At 37.8% G+C, this 25066-nt stretch overlaps 1 protein-coding gene across 1 annotated transcript; it reads right to left on the reverse strand.

The window, feature by feature from the left end:
• Positions 1–18321: 18321 nt before the first annotated feature.
• LOC128125957 (uncharacterized protein PB18E9.04c-like) lies at positions 18322–18961 on the reverse strand. Its single transcript, XM_052763617.1, has 2 exons — positions 18865–18961; positions 18322–18746 (listed from the first exon to the last, which is right to left on the reverse strand). The coding sequence occupies exons 1-2, from the start codon at positions 18959–18961 to the stop codon at positions 18322–18324; spliced, it is 522 nt and encodes a 173-aa protein (XP_052619577.1).
• Positions 18962–25066: the final 6105 nt, after the last annotated feature.

A 25066-nucleotide genomic window follows, 5' to 3' on the forward strand; every position in this document is an offset into this window, starting at 1 on the left:
ATGTGTCGTAAAACGCTCAGATGACGCGCAAATGTGTGTCGAGGAAGGCCAAGTCATAACGAGAGACGACGCGCTTTTGTGCATCGTCTATTTACGACGTGCATTAATGACATGCCTTTACGACGCACAGTTATGACATACAATGCATGTCAAGGAAGGCCCTGTCATAAAGGAAGTCGACACACATTTGCGTGTCGTAACATTACAACTCGCGTGTTTATGACACACAATGCGTATCAAGGAAGCCCCTGTCATAAAGGAAGACGACACACATTTTTGCATGTAATAATTTTAAATGTTTTTAAAATTATATATTTTTGATAGATTTACTAATTTTCAAATTAACAACACATTAAAAGTCTTATAATACAAAATAAAATACCATAAACAATAAAGATAATTCATTGCACTAATATGTCAAATACAAATAATCATTCCAATAGTAAGCAAATGTAACACATTGCTAATATTGCATAATATTTATTATAGAAAATAAAATATGTACAACATTAAAAGAAAACCATGACTAAATTCTCCTTTGACAATTTCCTTTCTAAGAGAATAACCCAAATGCAGGAACTTTGAGAGGTTGCATGACATGGAAGGAGGTTGCTAGAGCTGTCAGAACCTGCACAAGGCAAATCGGTAACTTAACATGCAATACAATACAATATGATATGATAGAGAAAAGAGAAAAGTGAATACCCACCTGGAAATTTGCACCTTAAAAAATCGGATCAAGGCTACTAAGGTCATGCAAACAATCAATGAATAATTAGAAATACGGTATGGGCTTGAATGATGTACATCAATGCCCCCAAAAGCAACATTGGACCAAACCTTGGATCTTCCATAACATCATGAATTCTTTCAGGAATATTTTCAAACCTGTGTTTCATGCCGCTGCTTGAAGAAATAATTTGTTCTCTACCCTTTGACCAAATAGGATCCGTATCCTCGACCACTAGGTCATGAGTTAATGTTCTCTGCACTTAGTTAAATTTTATACAAACACATGTTTCACAAAATCAGTATATAAGTTTTTTTATAGAACATTAAAATAAAAAGATTACACCTCTACTATAAAAAAAATATTAGCCTGGACAATAACAACCTGCAATAGCAAGATATAACTTTTTCCAACAGGAAACATTATATATATATATATATATATATATATATATATATATATATATATATATATATATAATGAAACATGGAAGGAAACTACAACTGAACTCTGCTTTTCTCACACACCCACCAGAGAAATCACTCAAATTCCAGTCACTCTCTGATCTTGTCTTAGAAGCAATCAAACATTTACAAATTAATGGAAGTTCAGTCTGCCTGCAAATACCGAAAGTCCCACATAAAGCATAGATCTTACATATTTCTCATTTTCAGATTAATGAAAGTTCAATCAAACATATACAGATTAATAGAAGTTCAGTTACTTTTATTTTCATGAGATTTTATGGTTGGTTTTTGGGATTTATATAAAAATAGGATATTCCTAAGTGATGGAAAGAGAGCCCTGGAGGACCATGTCATTTTACAGGTGTCGTGTCTCTCTTTGATCTAATAAGAAGTAAGGCATGCCATATATTAAGTGATTATACAATACGAAGGGACAGCAAAATAGATGTCTATGTGTGTGATAGAAAAGCCAGCTCATCTGGAAGTCGAAGCAGTATAGATGTCTATGTGTGTGATAGAAAAGGTTAAGAAAGAAAGAGTTTTAAAGAAATAAAGAGTATTACGATCAATCGTCATATTGTTGATGTTTTGATCTCACATCAACTTTAGTTGTTACAGTTTACAAATTTAAAAAATAATAGTCACTTTGCTTATTGATTTGTATATGTTAGCAAAGTTTTTCTTTGAGGGTATTTTAGTCATTGTACTTAACTGTTTTGTTTATGTTTACAGCTCTACAAGACTACAAGTACTCAAGGGAAACGCTAAGTCCATAACTTACAATGACAGATTAACCCAAATGACCATCCAGCTGGTAAAACTTACTCTTTTAAACCAAACCTGTTTTCACCTGTGTCATATTTAAAAATATTGTAGATTAAAAAACTACATTCTTATAGGTTTTTATGCCTTTAGTGATTACAAATATACAAATAATTTAATCCATAAATTTAGTTCAATCTGGAGCATATTCTTGTTGCTGAAACTGCCCTGAGACGTCTATGATGAATCTAGTAGTAATGATTCCAAGAATGACATACATCCATAAGTCTTTAAGTATCTGCTATAGGTTCCACATAAAAAACTATCTTTTTATAGACCTGCCTGTGATGTGGAAATCTCGGGTCTTGGGTGGGTAACAGTTGAACCTGTTGGTCTTAGTCAAACGGTCAAAGAAATGGGGTCAAATTTAGTAGAAGAAAAGGATATGGAGATCTCATTAAATGTTCATGTTCCTAAACCTGTTGAGATTTTTATCCGGGCCCCAATTCCTGTTGGGAATGTGGGAGGAGAATGGTATCAGTATAGAGATTTGACAGAAAAGAAGAAGAAACGAGACCCAAATGGCACTTTTGAGAACCATATATTTTCTATATGAATATGAATGTACACGTGTAACCATTTTGTATTATTGTAAATGAGATGATTCTAGACAAAATTTGAGTCTTTATTGTAACGTTAACTTTGGAGATGAAAAGTCAATGATTTGTACCTGTGAAATACTGAATCTAGGTTTCATCATGTTGACCAACATTTTCTTTAGAGGCGGAGGATATACCTTGTTCAATACGCTGGATAAACATAACATGACAAAATATTTAAAAATTAATGAATAAGAACATTAATGAAACTGATATTTACCTGACGAAGATGATTATGCAGCCAGAAAAGTGTTTGGGGGAAAGTTGTTGTGGATATGTTGGCTACTTCTGAGCCCTGTTAACATGAATGAGAAAAATATGATAAGTTGACAAAAAATGGATGTCGTTAGTTTAAGATAAAAACAAGTGATCCTAGCGTACTTGTGATGTGAAAGAGCACATATAATCTTGAATGATATTTAGGTTGCTAATCAGTTTGTCTTTATCCTGAATATGTCCACAAAAAAAAACTTTTATTTATCCAAGTTAATATACAACTTAAAGTGAAAAAGACACATCCTTATATAATTACAAATAAGTTAAAAGAAAAAGAAACATTCTACCTTGATTGGATGTCTGCTAAATTTACGTGTAGATATCCATTCTTGTATAAGTTTTCAAGTATCTGGAAGCACTGAAAATATGAAAAACGAACCCATTTGCATAAACTGAACCTGGAACCCAACATCTCCAAGCAACTTGAACACAAAATCTCTTTTTGATTCATAATCCTAAGTATCCCTATGTATAAAAATTGAGTGTTAAACCTCACTGTCAAATGCAAGATATAATTTCTAGATTTCCATATTATTTACAATATGTAACTTTTAAAGAACTAACTATTTCTAGCAATTCACGTGTTTCTAACTAATTCTTGTTACCGTGAGAGCCATCTGTGAAGCATATGATTGTAGTCCCCCAACAACAGCTACACAAAACAAAAACAACTGATTATGAAAAAGAACAATAGATAATTCAATAATTACAGTATTACCCTCTAATTTAACAGAGATTGGCAGTGACTTCATAGCTGAGAGAGTAACAGAAATTGAGCATGGATGCAAGAACATAAACTACTCTTTTATGAAAAAACCCTAAGAAATTTAGCATAAACTCAAAAATAAACAAATAGTACCTCTGTTTACAATTTCGAAACCAAACATTGTGGATGCGCCATTGGAGCAATCGAAGTGCACATACACATCTTTAATGAAAAAACCTTAAGTTGTCGGTGTCTTAGGTGATACTGTTGGATTAGTGTCTAAGCTCGTAACCATATTTGGCAAGTACTTGACCTGGTTGTGCATGGTCCTTTTCTGTTGCCTTCACCAAAGCAACATGACTGGAGAAATAATAGAGAAATAGGTTATTATGGTTTATTAATATATTATAAGAATAATATATTAAAAGAGAAATCATGTTTGTTTAATTAACATTGGTCAAGAATTAATTAAGAATTAATTTTGTGATCAAAAGAACTTAATTAAACTAGGGGGATTGAACTGTAATTATGTGATAGTTGCAAAGTAGGGCAAAGGATACCCTATATGATAGGGACGACGAATTAAAGGAGATAAGGCCTTAGAATTCGTCCATGATAAGGTTTCTCGGGTAATCCTTTGGGCTACTTGCTGGCAAAGCAATCAGATAAGGATAAGGACTGAAACCCTAATTCCTACACATATATAAAGACCCCTTGGCATAAGAAATTCGTGAACTGGATACCTAGGGTTCCTAGAGCTGAATTTCGTACCTCTCTCTCTCTCTATCTCTCTTGCCTCTCCATTTGCTCTTGGTGTTTGTGAGCCATTAGAGGTACTACACTTGTGGTACTTGCTTTCAAAGACAATAAAATTCAAGATACAAGTTGTTATTACAACATAACAACAAGAGGTATGTATTCCATTCTCCTTTATGATTTTCAATATTACCTAGTAGCAAGTTAGGCTTCTTTTGTGTTCATAATGTTGTATAACTAATAGTGAAAACATAGATCTGTATCTAGGGTTGCATGCACACATAGGATTGTCTATATAAAACCAATCAGTGGTATCAGAGAATTTGGTTTTGTTATCAATTAGCTTTATACAATTGTATGAATTTGACACATTAGGGTTTATAGCCCATAAACCCTAGGGGCATGATTTTCGAAATTAGGGTTCTTAATCCCTAGATTTCGAAAGTTGATAGGGTTTCCCAAACCCTTTCCTTAGCCTCTAAGATTTCGAATTCTAGGTTTTTCCAACCCTAGGGTTTCGAAATTTGCCTCCTCCCCAAGATAAGATCCCCAAATATTAGGGATTTGGATGTTGTCATATCTTTTGATTATCTCTTTGATAGTTTAATTTGGTAATTAAAGATTTTGAATTATTCCATCCTATATTTTCGATTTTTAGGGGTTTCAGGGATTAAGTTAAATTAATTGTTTATTTTAATAAGATAATCCTTCAAGATTTAATAATTCAAATTAAATTGTTTAATTTTGGGATAATTATTAAATCAAAGTTTTAATATTTAAAATTTAAAATTAAAATATTTTAATTTTCAAAAATTTTAAATTTGATTAAAACCGTAATGATTTGAAAAGTTTCAAAACTTGCCCTCAAGTTTTGGGATTTAAATTTTAGTTAAAAGTTTAATTTCAAAATGTTAAATTCGAAAACCCTAATTTTTGAAAAGTTTAAATTGCACCCTTATAGTTTTATTCAATTAATTAACTGTATAATTAAAAGAGAGTTAATAAATATATAGTGATATGCTTTACATTTAATTAAATTAAAAGTGTAATTTATTATATTAGACCACATAGTATTTTAAAAGTGTAAAATATACCCTTATACTATATATAAAATTAAATGTCTAATATTATATATGTACTACTTAAATGTCAGTCTTACCGTTAGTAGGCCTCATTCATGAAGCTGGTCTATAAGGGGTGTTTAAGGAAGCGGCCTGTAAAATGACCGCCATTGAGTATCCACTCTTAGCCACCGCACTCTTGACTGGTGGAGGGTCGTTAGCCGAATGGGTAGGATAGGGCAAACCCTTTCCATTAAAAGTATAATGAATTATAAAGTAACTAAATATTTTTACAAAATTCCCAATCTTAGTTACTTTAGGAAAAAGTGAATTTGATGAAATTAGATGAAATTACACTTTGTACCCTTGTTAACACGTTATTGGAGCGTGTGTCATTAACCGACACACTAAATAAGTTTTAAGCAAAGGTAGCGAAGGGTGACTCGATATTTGTCATAGTTCGGCGGAGCGTGTGTGGTTAACTGGCACATCGAATAGGTGACTGTAACATTAAGAGCACCATGTATATTTGCATGGTTATTCACACTGTGTTTTGTGATCCTCGGCATCCCAGTCACAAATCGAGAGGCATATCGAGATTTAAACATTCCATTGAAAAGTTCAATGAATCTCAAAGGATCTAGGAGTTTTCAGTACATTTAAAACCTAATCTCTTTTTCGTTTTTCATGGTGGAAAATTAATGAATCATCATTCACTTACCTTCAAATGTTCTGTAATTTGGATTACGACATCCCTCTTCCAAGTTGTAGAATATTGTGTTGGGTCCTAGCCTTAATATCTCATTTGGGTGTTTTATTAAGGACTCAATCAATAAAGTAACTTGAATTTTCTCTCATTTTGTTGATGTCAAAGTATGACAATTATGGTCTTCCCAAATCCCTTAGAATAAGCTTTCCACATGAAGATGATATTCCACGATTCGATCGAGAAACAAGAGATCATGATTCACTTCCTCCACCTCCTCCTATTGTTCTCTCTAACCCACAAGTTTAAAAGCTTGAAAAGTTCAAGCTCACTCGAGCCCTTTTGGAAAGTAAACATGAAGAAGGAAAGTCAATGTGTGCACACGTATTAAAAATGAAGTCACACATTGATCGGTTAAGAATGTTGGGAGTCGTTGTCTGTGAGAAGTTGGCTGTTGACTGGGCTCTTCAGTCGCTTCCTGACTCATATAGTGAGTTCATAAGAGAGTACTATATGTGTTGGGATTTAGGTAAAATAAATAAACAAGAAAAACAATTCCTAAGTTCACATGCAACCTACTTTGGATCTATGTTTTTTAACTATTTAACTTATAACTTTGAATTACAAAACAAGAACCCTAAGGAGAGAGGCTATTTTCGAAATTAACCAATTAGGTTTTAAGAGTTACATACCTTTCAATTGTTATTGCAAACAATTAGTATTCCTTTTGATCTTGATCTTCTTGGAAGCTTAGCACCACAAATGTAATGCCTCTAATGGAGTCACACCCAAGAACTAGCAAGAAGGAAACTTGAAGGAGAGAGGTTAGGGTATGTAAAAATCAGCCCTAGGGTTTCTTCAAAGAAGGAGTGACCAATTTTGAGAGCCAGGACGCTCCTTATATAGCTGAGGGATCTAGGGTTTAGTGAAAACCCTAATGTTCCTTTGCATGGGGACTAAGCTTATCCAAAGGCCTTATCCAAGCCCCCTTGGACGAAATCATTCCTATATATTTCGTCCACCCCTTTCCAAGGAGGTTTTGGAACCTTCCACTCAACTATTAGATAATTGCAAACTAGTCCCTGCACTTTATAATTAATACAGTTAACCCCAAAATTGGTTCTAATTAATTTTTGGGTAACTATTAATTAAAAATTATGATTTCTAATTAATATATTAATGTTTTAACAAATTAATAAATCATTTATATTAATTTATTAATCTTATAATAAATCAATATCTATCCTTTCATAATTTCCTTGTCCGGTTGCTAGGTTTGAGGGCAACCCAAAAGGACTGTGTTGCTATCAATTCAAGTACATACCAATCATAGTTATGGGCTTAGACACCTAATCCAACAGTCTCCCACTTGGATAAGTCTGTAACTATAATTGCCAGTATGACTTCTAAATTTAACCAGCAAATTGTAGCTTCCAAAAGTTGTTGCCGAACTCTGACCCAGTTAGTTACGTGTCCTAATATAAGTGATCACACGACCCTTCATTCTACTAGATATCCCTGTTCATAAGACGTGGAATATAATCAATCTCTTTCTTTAGAATCTATGTTTCCGATTTCTGATTTGGGATGATATAGGACTTCTAATCGAACACATCAATTTAGTCGTGGCTGGGCCCAACACAAAATTCAACACCAAATCATCGAGGGGCCCATAAATATCGCTTTTACTGTTAGGGAAAAAAGAACGAATAAACATTGAATCATATGCTTGTATCTTTCACTCATCAAACCATACATGACAATACATTTTATAACACCAAGTTACTGATGCGTTTTCATATCATCAATGTATATCCGACTTGCAAATTACAACTCATATATCTCTGTTTACAGATCATAGATATTATTGTCTCAATATTACTCATGATGAATTCCATAAAGTAAAACTCTGAGCGTAGGTTTACCCAATACTCAAATATCACTTTCTGAGTACTCATGAACATTGCAACAGTTCTATTGCTATGTCTATCCTTAGACAATCTGAAATTCAATTCATGACAGTCTTAATTCACTACTTACTTCCAAAAGTACGAGCGACTGTGGAGTTTGAACAATCATATTATTCGGGAAGTAAAACATGCAAAATATTTAACATAATAATAAATAATTGACAAAAGGCAGTAAACAAACTCATAAATAATACTTTATTATTTAATCACCAAAAGTCAATTACATTTACTTTGTAACAGGTTTCTAAACTAATCTAACTACTAAAACTAATATCATCTTTCAGTCTTATGCTCCGAGCATCCTGAATATGCTTAGCCTTACTCAGACCCTTTGTGAGGGGGTCTACTGGATTATCTTCAGATGACACCCTCTTTACAACAAGATGGCCTTCTTCTACTCTATGTCTGATGAAATGGTAATTTCTGTCGATATGCCTAGTCTTACCATTATCTTTGGGTTCCTTAGTTAAGGAAAACGCTCCCTCATTATCGCAGAACACTTCCATAGGCTCCTAGATGGTTGGATCAACTCCGAGATCCCCGATGAAGTTCCTTAACCATGCTGCTTGCTTAGACACTTCACTCGCTGCTAAGTACTCTGATTCACCAGTAGAATCAGCTACCGTATCTTGCTTGGAACTTTTCCATGTAACTGCTCCTCCATTCATTAAAAATACCCAGCCAGATTGAGAACGGAAGTTATCTCTATCCGTTTGAAAGCTGGCATCACTTTAACCATCTACTCTCAAAGTATCATTTCCACCAAGTACAAGGACCCAGTCCTTCATTCTTCGCAAATACTTGAGTATATTCTTTACTGTTATCCAATGAGCTCTACCCGGGTTTCCCTGATAGCGACTGACCATTCTCAAAGCAAAGACCACATCAGGGCGAGTACATGTCATAGCGTACATGATCAATCTGACAGCAGAAGCATAAGGTACACGACTCATGTCAGCTATTTCGATCCTCATCTGTACTAGGGCATTGATTCTTACTCAATTTGGTATTGCTTTGGATAGGTAGCTCTCCCTTCTTGGAATTTTCCATACTAAACCTCCTTATTACCTTATCCAAGTATGTGCTCTGACTAAGTCCAATTATTCTCTTCTTTCTATCTCTCAATATTCTAATCCCAAGAATATATGCAACTTCTCCAAGATCTTTCATGTCAATATTCTAACACCAGAAAAGTCACTATACTCCCACTAGCCTTGATATACACACATAACTCATCTTCACTCCTAAAGAAGCCAAACTCTTTGACTTTCTCATGGAAGCACAGATTCCAACTACGAGATGCTTGTTTCAATCCATAAATGGATTTCTCAAGCTTACATACTCTATTGGGAAACATTGCATCAACAAAACCCTCTGGCTGATTTATGTAAACATCCTCAGCCAATTTCCCATTAAGCAAAGCAGTATTGACATCCATCTACCAGATTTCATAGTCATGAAAGGCAGCTATGGGGAGCAATATCCTGATAGATTTAATCTTGGCTACTGGCGAGAAGGTTTCATCAGAGTCAACCCTTGGGGTTTGTGTGAAACCTTTCGCAACTAGTCTACCCTTGAATGTGTGTACATTCCTATCCATTTCTGTCTTCTTCTTGAAGATCCATTTGCACCCAACTATCTTACGACCTGATGCATTATCAACCAAATTCCAAAGTTGGTTGTCATACATGGATTTTATCTTGCTGTCCGTTGCCTCTTTCCACTTGGAAGCCTCTGGGCCTGCCATTGCTTCCTTATAAGAGATTGGTTATCTAAATTTACCAGTGTCCTATCACTGATGAATGTGTCATCGTCTGAAGTAATATGAAAACCATACAACTCAGGTGGCATACTCACCCTAGTGGATCTTCGAAGAGATAATGATTTATCAATTCGTTCAATAGTAACTGTTTCCTCAGGTTGAGTGCTAGTGTCATCTAAGGCTCCTTCAGTAGTTGACTCTTGAATCTCTTCAATGCCAATGGTACTCCCACTGTCCTCTTTGAATATTAGCTCTCTTTCTAGAAGGACTCCTCTTCTTGCTACAAAAACCACGTTCTCACTAGGTCTATAGAACAAATATCCAAAAGACTGTTTTGGGTAACCAATGAAAAAACATTTCTAACTTCTTGCTGCTAGCTTGTCGTGAGTCTCTCATCTTACAAAAGCATCACATCCACAGACTTTAATATATGCTAACGACGGAACTTTCCCTGTCCACATCTCGTGAGGTGTTTTGGCAACCTTCTTTGTCGGGACATGTGACACCCCAGAACTTCTACCTTGTTGACTTATTCAATACTATCAATGGTAAACCCGTTCCAACTATCTTTTAGCATTGTTTGAGTCTATTTTGATGATCTAAAGCCTCGTACAACCAAAGTTTGACTTAGGGATGGGTTGGTTTAAGATCTAGGGTTGCAAAAAGGCCAAACACTCCCTCTAGAGGAGTGTGTGGCCGCACACCCATTATCTATATATAGATGAGGCTCATTTTCACTTCATTTCCCCTCTCTTCAACCGTACACACCTCTCTCTCTCTCTACTTGAATCAACCAGAAACACTTTTAAGGCTTCAAAAACGTAAGTATTCCATCCTTTTAGCTTGCTATACTTGAAAAACTTCATGATTTGAGCTTTTATTCACCGTAAAGTCGACCACACACTACGACCACACTCCAACCACACACTCCGACCACACACTCTTTTGTGTGGCCTTACATTCTCATCATACAATCATATGTGAATATAACATTTGTCCCAAGTGTTTCCTAGTCGCATAGGGTGTTTCTTATCATGATTAGTTGTTTTATACACTAATTATGTCCATACAACGTTATATGTTAAATAGGGTCCGTTTGTGCTCGAGGTTGCACTTGACACTCAACATCCCTAACGATCCTACATTCGAATCACACGTCGAAAGGTGAGTTCACACCCCTACGTTTTTCTGAGTTTTCATGTTTTCAGGGGGAGGGGAATACAAGCAAATGTACAAGGAAACTTGTGCTCAAAATATAATATTTTGTTTAAGTTAATAATATTTTTAGTATGCTTTTAACATGGATAACAATTTTTACCAAACGATTAAGAAATCAACTCGTAGAAATAGTTTTCAAAACTAGGGTAACGAACTTGTGAATCATGAAGTAAAATGTAGTATTTTATAAATAATTCATTCAAATCATAAATAGGATTTTCAGTATTATTACTTGTAAATTTGTTAGGCTAAGTTGGAGATACTTCCTTGGTAACACTCCCACAGAATCAGAGTGTAGGACTAGCACTTGTAACCATAATGTCTTGTAAGGTGAGCATGACGGTTGTGTATAGATCTATACGGGACTGACAACCCCACACCTCGCTGCTAGCTACAGCCGGACTGGCAGGTCTACGGGTGACAAAGTCATTAAGGATACAGCCCGTTGCGGGCTATATCCAGTTAGTTATGTTATAAAACTCACTACCTAGATTACAAATATTTATTTTTGTAATAATGAATCATGTGAACTAACCTCAAAGTAATAACGGATTTGATTACTAGAGGGTATTAATAGTACCTTCAGGATTTAGCTCAAAATGTTTTCTTTTATTAGTTTTATTTATAAAATAGGGCTAATATACCTCACTGGGAGTAACCAGGATTTTTAAAAGAAAACTACGTTTACCGATATAAGTATGGTAGATACTTGGACACCTCAGTTTAGAATGGATAACCAACCATCAGCTTTTAGGGAAAATATAGGATTTTCCCGGGATAACTTGGCTATTCATAAACGGATTGTTTTTACATATAACAAACGGATATTCATATTCATTCCACGACTCCTTGGATTGTACATACCTTGTATGAATCTAGATGTCATGGAAGGAATGGTTTTTCAAACATCCTTTTCATAAGAAAATATAGGATTTTCTTGAGGAACACTTTTCAAAAGTATTCAAGGAAACATTTTCCTTCAAAACTAAATGCATATGAACTCACCAACTTTATACTGATATTCTTTCAAAACTACTTGTATTCTTAGGGATTTAGTATACAGGTACTTCCAGGACTTTTGGAGAAGTTAGCGCGTTAGAATCACGTCTTTCGATTTTACTTTTGTCATGAACAAAACTATGTACTAAGACAATGTAAACCTTATTCATATATGTATTCAATGTTTTGTTGTGTTTACTATGCTTGCTATGATACAACTGTTGTGATACTACCCATGACGTCAACCACCCATGAACGTTTCCGCCGTTCCGGTTTGGGGGTGTGACAGATTGGTATCAGAGCTCTTGTTTATTGTGAACTAAGTATACCGAACCATACATGGTATACAACTATAAACATTAAGGGGCCTATGTGCTCTAAACTAAAATTATACTTTCAAAAATGTAAGTATTTTTATAAAAAGTATACAAGTATACCTAAGTACCCGAACCAGTGTCATAAGTGGAACAAAACAAAAGTATTTGGGTGTTGAACATCGCGGTTAAACCTGGGCAGTTATGTAATCATGTCTAGGGTCAATATAGCCCGATCAACTATATTCATTCGAGACATGACCAACATGTGCTTGGGAGTGACTGTGGTGTCGCAACAAGCCTAAAACTTACCTAGGTAACAGAAAAGTTCTAGAATCAAACATAAGGGTTAAAATACTATAGGAGTATTTTAGGATGCTATAACGACTGAACCGGAAACTTACTCAGGAATCCATCCCTCGAGAATCAATCATGAAACTATAATACATGGTAAGTATTATTATATTCGATTCATAATAACTATCCCTTTACCCATTATCTTGCATAGATAGCATCGCCGGATTCCATCACCCTGGTGACCCGTACATTCCTAAGCAAGTATGTGATAAGTGGCTCGAACTAGCGCCATAAGAGAACCATGAGATTCCTTTGGACGATGACTTCGTTGAACCATTTCCTAAAGAGACTAACTCAGAACCCGAAGTCGAGAACCTACCTCAAGTAGCCCTGATACCAAATCCTAACCCCCGACCTGAGTTTGAAGGCCCAACGCCTACGTGGGTCGGAAGCCTGGATAGGTGGAGTCACGAACAAGGCCAACCCCGCCGTGCAATGGGGATCGCTACTTATACAATGTGAACGAGGGAGGCTCCACAGACAGATACCTTCCAATCATAGTCCGCCGAGTGGCCGACAACGTTGAAATAAACGTGGCGGTCATTCAGCAAACTATGGAGCTTGAGGTAGACTCGGATGCCAACACAAACCGCATTCGCAATATTGAAGTATCTCAAGGGAGGACTATGAGGGACAATGAAGCTCTGCAACAAGAGCTAGCTACCACTTGAGCTGAGGTCATAGAGCTCGGAGCACGCCAGACAGTATGCGAGAGCCATCTGCTTGATATGGAGTGCCAGCTGGCTAACTTAAGGATTCGTTCGAGGAGTGCCCGTCGCCGATAGGAGAATACTCTACTCATCCTTCTTTTTAGTCTAAGGAATAACTTTCATATATATGTGTTGAGTAGTTCTTTTCCATAAACATCTCTGTCTTTCGTGTTGTCCATATTTTTGTCTTTATTATTATGACTTAGACCTACTTTTAGGTCAAGAGTCCTGAAAATATGTGTAATCTCAGTTTTAGTTATAGTGGCAAAAAGCATATATCAGTTAAAGATCATCAATGCCAAAAGTATATCGTATATCGATAGCATGGAAATTAAGAAACTTCATGAAGGTCCTATCACTGTTTTGTCCTCAAAAGATGTATCCTAGGATGTACTTAGACCATCATTCCCTTTTCCCCATCAATTTCATATCAGTATCCATGAAAAGCTTTGATGTCATAATCGGCATGAGATGGTTGATCCCTAAATCGTGCTCATGTCCTTTGCACTCGAAAGAGTGACTCGTCTAAATCTTTTCCGCTGACAAAGCCCTCACTGGTTATAGTGATACGATTTGTTTGAACCTTCATATCATTTCCTGTGCCAAGGCCTAGAAGTATCTGTGAAAGGGATGCCATGCATTCCTGGCTCGTGTAGCTGATGGGACACAAAAAGTTAAAGACCTTGAGAGCATCCCCGAAGTCTGCAACTTTCTTGATGTCTTTCTCAAAGACATTCCGGGGATTTCTTCTGAGCGTCAAGATTGAATCCCGTGTTGACTAGATCCCCGGAACTACTCTTATAGCTAAGCATCTAGAGCCGATGAATATATGAGAGTTATCCAGCCAACGCAATGAGCTAAACAACAAGGAGTTTGACGGTTTATTGTATGCGAGCTTTAATGCGATCAAATCTTTATCTATTCTTGCTAGGACCACATCATAGGGATGTGGGTCGAATCAATGAGAGTCAGATAGCAAAACGAGAAATCTTAATGCATAGATAAACATTTAGGATACATCCAGGGGAAACCATTGTTGTGTACAAGCTTCTTTTCTTGACATATAGTAGAATCATGCCTCCGAAGAAACGTAACGAACCAACATGTAAGACGCCAATCCTCCAGATGCACTCAACTACGTTCCAAGCTACTGTCACAGCAGCGGTGACATCCGCCCTAGCTGTTCTTAATGCTAAGAACACGAATGTGGGTGGAAGTGTTAACGGTAATCCGAATATTGGTGTTAACCAATCTCAACAACAAGTGCCTACTAGAAAGGACACACCTAACCTTCTAAAACGAAAGTTCAAAGGAAGTTGTTCAACCCAAATACCTACTGAGAGGCAATGATTTGCAGCAATCAGTACCCCAGTCATCCCTACTGTTCCCACACCAACCGTACCCTACTGTGTAAATCTCCCGCACTGCAGCAAATGCAACTACCATCATGAAGGAGTCTGCCGAGTGCTGCATTGCACCAGATGCAACAGGAAGGGACACACCTCCCGCATTTGTAGAACCCTAGTCAAGTTTATCACTCTGACTACCAATGTTGGGACAAGTCCAACCTGTTACCTCTGTGGAAGTATAGGACATTTCGAAAGAGACTGCCAATACAAAAGAACAATGAGGAAACAGGAGGAGTCTGACCTCAAAAAATGAGGAGGCATCGAAGGACCCTGCCATATTTTGGTACGTTCTCGAAAAACCCCGATAATTGTTCAAAATTACGATTACTTTCTCATCCGGATTAAATCAAAAAATCCTTATAAGATTTAAAACCATAATGAACAAATAATGATAGTTTAGTGAAAAAGCTAAGGTCAGTTGTAATTATACATGACTTGTATACACCAAGCAATTATAGGAAGATCTAGTAAGAATCATTTCATAAAAAGTTCATGATTTGGAAGTATCAGAACCCTCGTACTTGTGGTACCCTACAATTTCAAATCAAGCACAACAAACACCAGAGATATTCATCCAAGGGCATCAATGTCCTAACAAAATGATCCTTCCAAACTAACTTAACGTGCGATTCTACAACGTCGTCCCGCTTAGTCTGACTAATTCTATGTATACAAAATCCTTTTGTCTTAAATCGTTTGATCGCAAAACTCCTGGCACTCGTAACAACAATTGGATGCGAACTTCGAAAATTCATCTGTCTTCGAAAACCCAAAGGTATTCATGCGAAGAGTATGAATCAGAACCAGCAGATACGATAGTGAATATCTGCTGAAACATCCAGCGAGAGCCCGAGTACAAAAATGAGAGACTCACCTGTGTATACCTTCGAGAAGTAATTCGTTTTCATGGGATACCTGTAATCATTGCCTCCGACCGGGTTAGCAAGGTTACCTCGAGAACTTAGCAACATACATCCCGTCTTTCACGTGTCAAACCTAAATAAGTGTCTGTCCAATGAGACACTTGCGATTCCCCTCGACAATATCGAGTTTCATGAGAGTCTACACTTCATGTAGGAATCAGTTGAACTCATGGACCAGGAAGTCCAGCACACGAGACGAACGTTGTATCCAGATAGTGAAGATTCACTAGTGATGAGAATAAATCTCTTGATCGTTTAGATCTTTCACAGGTATGTTGATAAAGACCAAACAATTCAATCACAATACGAATATGAACACAATATGGAATCAATATGAAGCTTATGATTCAAATGTAGTCACGCCTCAGCAGAGCTCGATAAAGAACTTCCACTGTAGAGGCAAGCTAGGGTTTACAATACTTTGATAAGAAAAATAATAGAAGCCTTTTTTACTAAGGATGCATGCATGCACCTTAAATACTAAAACCCTAGAATAAAATAAAGCACGGTTGGACAGGCCCAAACCGGCTACAAAACTGGGCTAAGGACCGAGCCCATGACGCAACACTATACAACCCAACAATCTCCCCCTTTGCGTCAAATGAGGCGAGAGATTATTTCTGTTGAGTAGGCTTAGATATCTTCACAACTTTGAACAGCCGAGGAATGATAGCAAGATGTGTCTGCCAAAATTGAATATACCAGCGCAGCATATCAGTAAACAACATCTTGTCAGCTGTAGAATTCTGATTACACCTGTGAATGATCTCCAATATATGCCCCAATCAACCAATTGAGAACAGGTGCATATCACAAAGAGAAAAAAGACATTTGTGATTTTTAGCCCTAACAAACATCACTGTATGAAATTAGGGGTCGATTGTACCCTTGACCATAACATTCACATTTCCAGTCCTGCCGGATGGTTTGATCGTTGGTCGCTTGTGAATGGCAGATGAGATTTCTTTATCCATCTTCTCTACTTCATGAATGTAGCAAATAAGCATTCGCTTGATATGGCCTATAATCGGCTGATACTCCTGAGGATTGGACAGCAGAATGTTATTGAGGAGTATCCAGTCGTGAGGGTTAAGGTTCGGTATATCCGGCAGTGAAAAATTATGAACTGAGCCTTCAGAGCCTCGGGTCACTTTAAATTTGACTTTGACAAATTTCCCGGCTGAATAAGGCTTCAGTACCTTGATAGTAGTAATCCTCTGTGAGCTCCAGGTTAAGTACTATAGCTGAGCGAGTTCCAGATAAAACTCTAACAGATCCCGATCTACCTTTGAGTCCGGAGAGGGAATGACAGCAGTTGAGTTGAAGCAATGAAAAATAAATGCCTTTCGAGTGATTAACATATCAAATTGTACGTCCTTCGACTTTTCAAGGCCGAACGACATAACAGGTTCAAGCCAATGAGTACCCGGTTCATCTATAGCTTCTATCTGGAGCGAATCAATGGTCCATTCTGGAAAAATGGACTTCTTTTTATCTAAGAGCTCCTTTTCTTTTAGCTTCTTCTCCAACTCAACTGTTTCCTTTTCAATCTTTTCTGCAAGCTCCTTGTCAGAGGGTTTTGTTTTCTGAAAAGGCTTAGAGAGATTTTCACCCAAGGTATCATCAAAATCATCATCATCATCTACATCATCTTCACAAATTTTCTTCTTCTTCTTATCCCTTTTGCTGACCGAAGCTACATTAACCTTCGGTGCAGCTGTTGATTTGGGTTCGGGAGGAAGTTGAGTATTAACGTTTTCCTTTTCCTTTTCTCCCCCTTGTTTCGGCTGGACAGAAATCACTGAAACACCTTCTATCCGACTAAGGATATCCAACGTAGTCAGAATAGAGTCATGGGCGTTAAGAAGATGTAACAACATGGAATGAACGTCACCCACGAAACTTCTAATTACTTCTCTTTCAGACTTTAAATCATTAAGCTCAGTTGTGGCAGAACAAAGCTTAAGATTTTGAATATTGAGATTAGAAGTACATTTGTCAAGCTCATCCATAATTTGATTTTCAACAGCCAGTTCAGCTTCCAGCTGAGTCACATGGTCATTGACATTAGCATGAAGATTTTCATTGGCAGCTTGAATGGCCTTTCGAGCGACTTCAAGATTAGTCATTTCGGTTTCAAGAGAACGCTGGAGATTATCAACCGAAGCATTCACTGTTTGAGATTTCTTTGAGCAGCAGCTTGCAATGAATCGAGGAATAATTGAGCCTCAGAAATTAGTTTTTCGACTTTTGCGGTTGCATCGTTGCATTCTTTCGTGGAGGCCTCAACAGCAAGCGAGGCCTTCTGACATTGAGATGTAGAGGCATCGATAGCCATTGCTACGAGAGAGAGAGAGAGAGAGGCATCATGCACTTAAAAAACCGAAGAGAACAAGGCCTTGAGAGCAGCTTCGGAGTAAGCACCAGTGGCGGAGGAAGAAAGTAGCTGATCAAGATTATCAGTAACAGCCTTAAGGTGGCGCTTGGTAATTGGAGCATCGTCATCATCATCACTTTGGACTTAGTAGGGACTGAATTAAGTTGAATCAAACTCCAAGTCCTCACCTCCAAGAACAGTGTTGGTTTCAGTGGATTGGGTAGGAGATGGTGGTGTGGTGGTAACTGGAGGTTCGGTAGTGACTAGGGGTTCGGGTGCTGAAGAACGAGCCCCTGTATCAGATACGTTGGTTTGAACTCCAGTAGTGGTGGTAGTAGTAGCCTCAATAAAGATGGTTGCAGAAATAGGAATGGTAGAGGATGGTTGAGATGTAATGACAGGAAAAATAGGAGGGGTGGAGACAGGTATAGAAATAGGTGGAGGAGAAGGTTCTTGGGACTGAACAAGTACCTCTGGTGTAGGCGAGCGAAGCGATGTATCACCATGCACCGAACCCTCATCGGCTGAGCTTTCGCTGTCAGATTCACTAGGAGGAAATGTGGGTTGATTAGGCGGCACATATTCTGAGTCAAAATCACTTGAGGATTGAAGAATTAGTCGGCAAGCGGGATTCTTGACTTTCTTCGGCTTAGTTTGAGCCGCGGCTGCCTTCTCAGACTTCCGCTTCCTAGGGGTTTGAACTTTTGAGACTTGACCCCCCCCCCTTATCTCCCTTTTTCACTTCTGGCTTTTTGCCTCTTTTGGCAGGTTTGTCTGCATCTTCAATTGATTTCACCATGTCGGTAATGAGTTCCCTTGGACCAGAGGAGGGAAGCTTCTTGTATTCCTAAATAATCTTGCTCGAAGGAGGCACAAAGGCAGACACTGACTTAGGAATGGACCCAACAAAAACAAATTTTGAAGGATGAGTTATAATGATGTTGGTAGTGTGAAATGCAGCAATAGAAGAAAGCATGGAGTCGGCCATGATAGGAACATGAAAACGATCCATTATCCACTGAGTGATAATACTCCAGAAGCGAGCACAAGAGATTTTGGTGTGGTGAGAAGAAGATGATAAAATCTGAATAAGTTGGAGCCATAAAACCATTCCATAATCCAGATTAAGACCGTGGTACACCCCATAAAGTAGAGTCATGAAGGACTTACTCGCATGGTCGGAACCAGCACTTCGTTCAGAAAGCCCTTTGAAGAGTAGAGTGAAGAGGCCATTCCATGGAGGAGGAAGGCAGGACTTCTTGAAATTTGTCACAGTGGTGAGGGTTTCAGTATACCCCATGTTGTAGAACATTGAGAAGAGCTGACCAGTGGCAATGGAATCATGATTAACCGTGGAGTCTACATACGCAAGCCCTAGAAGTGAGAAAAAATGATTCTTGGAGATAGAAGCTTTTTGGTTAAGAATATCGAAGAAAATTTTATCTTCCCCTTTGTCATACGTTGTAGTGGAGTAGATTTGGCGAGTGGGGAATATTTCAGACATTCCACCACTTGATACATGTACATATCGTAGAGGAAAGGCGAGAGATCGATCAGCAGGTTTTGATTAGGTTTGATTGCAAGAAGAGTGAAGCGAGCTGTAGTTTCTTGAACTGAGGATGATTCTTCCATTGATGAAGCTTGTCGGGGAAGAAGATGACCAGTGAGAAACCGATCGCCTGCTTTTGCTCTAGTGAATAGAAGTGTGGTAAGGAACAGTTACACTGAAATTAGCCCTTATATACGATCATGGAGAGAGAAAAATCATAAGTGATGATTGCTGAAATCTTGGAAACAACTGTTGAAAAGGCGTGATTTTGACAACTTGCAACCCCGATAAAGTAGAGATGACGCATGCTGACCAATTCAAATTTTGGCACCTTCAAAACTTATCCATAATTCAAATTGTCAATCATTTAAACTACCTGCTGATTCATCGGATGAATCTTCAATAAAGTGAGATTACCATAATAACGCAAAGACGTTACACCAAACCATCGCTTTTAATTTCGAAACCGTCTACAGTAACGTGTTAAGAACTGAACAAGACCTCTTTGAGAATATAGAATGTGTGTAAGGGTGTAAATGAGAAAGAAATAAAGCAAAGTCTTTGTGGGAACTTGTGATGCCTGTTAAGACATAAAGCGATTGATCCCGGGCACAAATCTCTTCCTTCAAAGTCAAGAGAGACTTCAAAATGCTTGTGTGGCTTCCTGTTAAGTAACGATCAAGTACTTGTTAAGAAGCATTCAAAGGCATTTTTTAATTAAAGCTATAAATGGTGGCTTTCGCTTCAATTCATGATTTCGGTACTTGATATAAGACCGAAACAGAACGAAGTACTTGTGAGGCCAATGAGGCCTGTTAAACAAGCAGGTGGGTAACGTATTTAGTGACTTATTGAAAAACTGAGAAATCTCAAAAAAAATATATAACTGGATCCTTAGGGAAGAGAAGTCTTGGTGATAGACATTTTCAGAAGGATCGCTCAAAATAAAAAGAGATTTCATTTATGAGAGCTAGACCATGGTAATGGTTCACCGTCAATGCATTAAAGGTTTTGAATAGTGGGTTTCACTTAGTACGTAGTGACATGAGGCTAAGATCATTAACACAGATTTTTGTGTAACCATAAACCTCAGTGGTAAGTGCTGAGAGTCTCAAGGGTTACATTAGTGAGATGAAGTGTAATGGAGAAATATTATGGACGTGGTTTAAGAAGTGAATGTACCTCTGCTATAAAAGAAGGACCAAACAGAAAAGTCTAAACTCAATATGAGAAGAGTAAGGTAGCTCACGATTAGAGTGAATGTAACATCCTAGTTTGGGAAAACATGATTTGTATATATCATATTATTAAGGCTTCACTCAAAATCTGTTGAGGCTTTGGTCAACATACAGCAGCATGCATCTAGGGACACTTAACTAATTTATAGAAAAGAAGTTATACCTGCTTGAGCTTCACCATGGAGAGTAGCATTTATATAAAGAAAAGCATGGGAAAAATGAAATAAAAGAAAATATATTTTTGTATTTTGTGAAAAAAATTTAATGAAACAAAAAGAAAAATATTTTTGGATTTTATGAAAAGAAAAAAAAATGAAAAGAAAAACATAAAAATGAGTATGGAAAAGAGTATACAAAAGAATAAAACCAAAATCCCTTTTAATGAATAGGAAGCGAACGAGTTCAGAAGGACGGAACACGAAATAGACTGAGCGTTCGGTTCATTTCGGTTCTTGGGAGAACCGAACCCGAAATAGACCGAGAGTTCGCTCTATTTCGCTTCTTACCTTTAATGAAGCAAAGGCAAAAGGATTTTGATTCCATCATTCCTAGGCCTTGTAAGATCTTATTAAAACTTGCTTCAGGTAAAGACTTAGTGAATATATCTGCTAATTGATCAGTAGTCCTAACGAAGTGAATCTCCACGTTACCATCTTCCACATGATCTTTGATGAAGTGATACCATAGTGCTATGTGCTTTGTCTTCGAGTGTTGCACTGGGTTATGACAAATCCTAATTGCACATTCAGAGTCATAATATAGTGGGATTTTCTTCATGTTCAGCCCATAGTCCCTAAGCTGACTCTGTATCCAAACAATATGAAATGTGCATGAGGCGGCGGCTATGTATTCAGCTTCAGTCGTGGAGAGAGAAACACATGTTTGTTTCTTTGATTGCCAACTAACCAATTTACCATCAAGAAATTGGCATCCTCCAGTAGTACTTTTACGATCCAATCCACAACCACCTAAGTCAGCATCTGAGAATGCTTAGACAAAGAAACATGAGTTGGCTGGATAGCATAGACCGAGAGAGGAAGTTCGCTTCAGATAGCGAAAGATGTTTTTCAAGGCTAGCATGTGAGGTTCGCGTGGGTTAGCTTGGAATCGGGCAAAATAACAAACTAAGAACATGATGTCTGGCCTACTGGCTGTGAGATACATCAGTGTCCTAATCATCTGACGATAAAGCGTCATGTCAGCAGCTGGCTTTTCCAATGATGGTGTAAGCTTAGTTCCAAAATCAATAGGGACTTTCACTTTGGATTCTCCCATCATGCCGAACTTGGCAAGCAATGTTTTTGTATATGCCTCATGATTGATGAAAATTCCTTCGGGTCCTTGTCTAATATTTAAGCCAAGGAAAAAGTTAATTGGACCCATTGAGCTCATCTCCAATTTAGTTTCCATCAACTTCCTGATTTTAGCTGTTAAGCTGGGATTCGTGGAGCCGAAGATGATGTCATCAACATAAATTTGGACTATCATAAGGTGGTTACCTTCTTTCTTACGAAAGAAGGTTGGGTCAACCGAACCTTGTTTAAAATGGGACATTTTTAAGAATCGAATTAGAGTTTCATACCATGCTCTGGGAGCCTGCTTCAGGCCGTATACTTCTTTGTCTAGAATGTAGCAGTGATCTGGATACTTCTCGTTCACGAAGCCTGGCAGTTGCTCAACGTACATAGTTTCTTCAAGTTCTCCGTTGAGAAAGGCACACTTTACGTCCATTTGATATACTTCAAAGTTTTTGTATGCAGCATAAGCAAGAAAGATTCGAACCGACTCTAATCTTGCAATTGGAGCGAAGGTCTCTTCATAATCTATACCTTCCTGTTGGTAGTATCCTTTTTCGACCAACCGGGCCTTGTTACGAATCACATTCCCCTCCTTATCCATCTTATTTCTGAATACCCATTTGAGACCGACAACCGAAGCATCCTTTGGAGTTGGAATTAGACGCCATACTTTGTTTCTTTCAAACTCGTTCAACTAGTCTTGTACGACTTGAACCCAATCAGAATGGTCAAGAGCTGAATTCACGGTCTTTGGTTCAACTTTAGAGACGAAAGAGTTGAACATGCAAAATTCTACTTGAGAGAATAGTGCAGCTTTTTTCACTTTGATATGTGATCGAGTTAATACCTTTTCTGAAGATTCCCCAATGATTTGACTTTGAGGTTGCTCTTTGGTCCATTTAATGAGAGGAGGGTAATTTGGATCACAAGAGGGATCCAGTTCTGCATTGACTTCTTCTTCCAATTCTGATTGTGTATCATCATCATTGACATTTGTATTCTCCCCCTCGAATGATGACACGATTTCAATTTCTGGATCAGAATATTCCCCTTCGTTTGGACTTTCAGTTGAGCTAGATGATTGTGACGATGAATTCTCCACCTGAATTGATGAATCCTGATCATTTGGTAGAGACGAACCCTCCCCCTAGATAGAAGAAAAGTGATCGGAAGGTTTGCTTGAGTCAGGCCTTTCGCTTGCCTTTGGTTGTTCAGCTGCCATCTTCTGTGCAACATCGTCAATAATTTGCTTCAAATTGTCGACTTTGTTATCTTCAGCCTTGGATTTAGAATCGATAGCTTTTTCATGTTCATCAAAGAGAAGCATATATTGCTCAAAAAGATTTGAGATAGGCACGGTGACTTGAGTAGACTTTGGAAAGATTTCCTGCATTGCACCTTCAGGTGGCTTCAACTTCCTTACATAACTGTCATCAAAAGTGACATAGTATGTCTCTTCAATCTTCTTTGAGCGTTTATTAAGAAATCTATATGCCTTAAAGTGCAAGGATTAGCCCAAAAAGATCCCTTCATCGACCTTAGCATCAAACTTGTTTTGATTCTCCTTTGAGTTGAAGACGAAGCATCTTGAACCGAACACATGAAAGAACTTCACATTAGGCTTGCGGTTGTTCAAGATCTCATAAGGAGTGATACAGAATCGCTTGTTTAGATACGATCTATTCTGAGTGTAACATGCAGCAGCAATAGCATCAGCCCAGAAATATAAAGGCAAGGAAGAGAAGCTTAGCATAGTTCGAGCCGCTTCGCACAAAGATCGGTTTCTCCTTTCGATGATTCCATTCTTATGTGGAGTATATGGAGCAGAGAAATTGTGAGTCGTTCCCTTCTCAACCATAAAATCTTCGAAATCCTTATTCTTGAATTCCAATCCATTGTCGCTTCTTATGTTACGAACCACTTTACGCAGTTGAACCTCTACTTGCTTTATGAAGAGCTTGAGCTTAGGAGTTGCCTCTGATTTTTTTCTTCAAGAAAAATACCCATCTGAAGCGAGAGAAGTCGTCAACTATGACAAGAATGTACTTGTTCCCACCAATGCTTTCAATAGAGGAGGGACCACATAGATCGATATGTAATAGCTCCAATGGTTCTATCACCTTTGTGTTGATAATAGAAGGGTGTTCTTTGTCGAATTTGAGAACTGGAAGACCTCTAACATGATCTCCCAGTACCATCTTGTTGATATCTTTGAAATTGAGATGAGAGAGCCTTCGATGCCTTAACCAGGTTTCGTCTGAGTGTGCCTTCGTTAGCAAGAAAACTGCTGGTTTCCCTCGAATTGGATTTAGATTTAAAGGGTATATTTCCTCCTTTCGCTTCGACTTCAGCAGTATGTTATTTGACTTCTTTTCGACAATCTCTGAGCCTTCATCATCAAATGAGACCTTCAATCTGATCGCAACCACTAGCTGTGATACACTGATGAGGTTGTGCTGCAATCCTTCAACCTATGCGACCTTTCTCATTGAGAAATCACCACTCGTAATCATTCCATAGCCTTTGATAGTTCCAAATGAATTGTTTCCGTACTTCACTGTTCCACCATCCTTGAGAGATCGAAACTCCCTCAGTTCTTTCCTTCGTCCTATCATGTGGCGCGAGCAGCCACTATCAACGTACCATTCTTTGTCAAACTGCTCGTCACATATAACATGCAAAATATCAAGCAGATTTAGGAACCCAAAGTTTCCTGGGTCCTTGTGATCCTTTTACAGGACAGGGAATAGTAAGTGAAACATCAACCATATAAGTTCTTTTTATTAGAGTTGTTTCATCTTTTCTCTTTATTGTAAAAA

The sequence above is a fragment of the Lactuca sativa genome, chromosome 5 (assembly GCF_002870075.4).
Source record: "Lactuca sativa cultivar Salinas chromosome 5, Lsat_Salinas_v11, whole genome shotgun sequence".
In the NCBI taxonomy this organism is placed as follows: domain Eukaryota; kingdom Viridiplantae; phylum Streptophyta; class Magnoliopsida; order Asterales; family Asteraceae; genus Lactuca; species Lactuca sativa.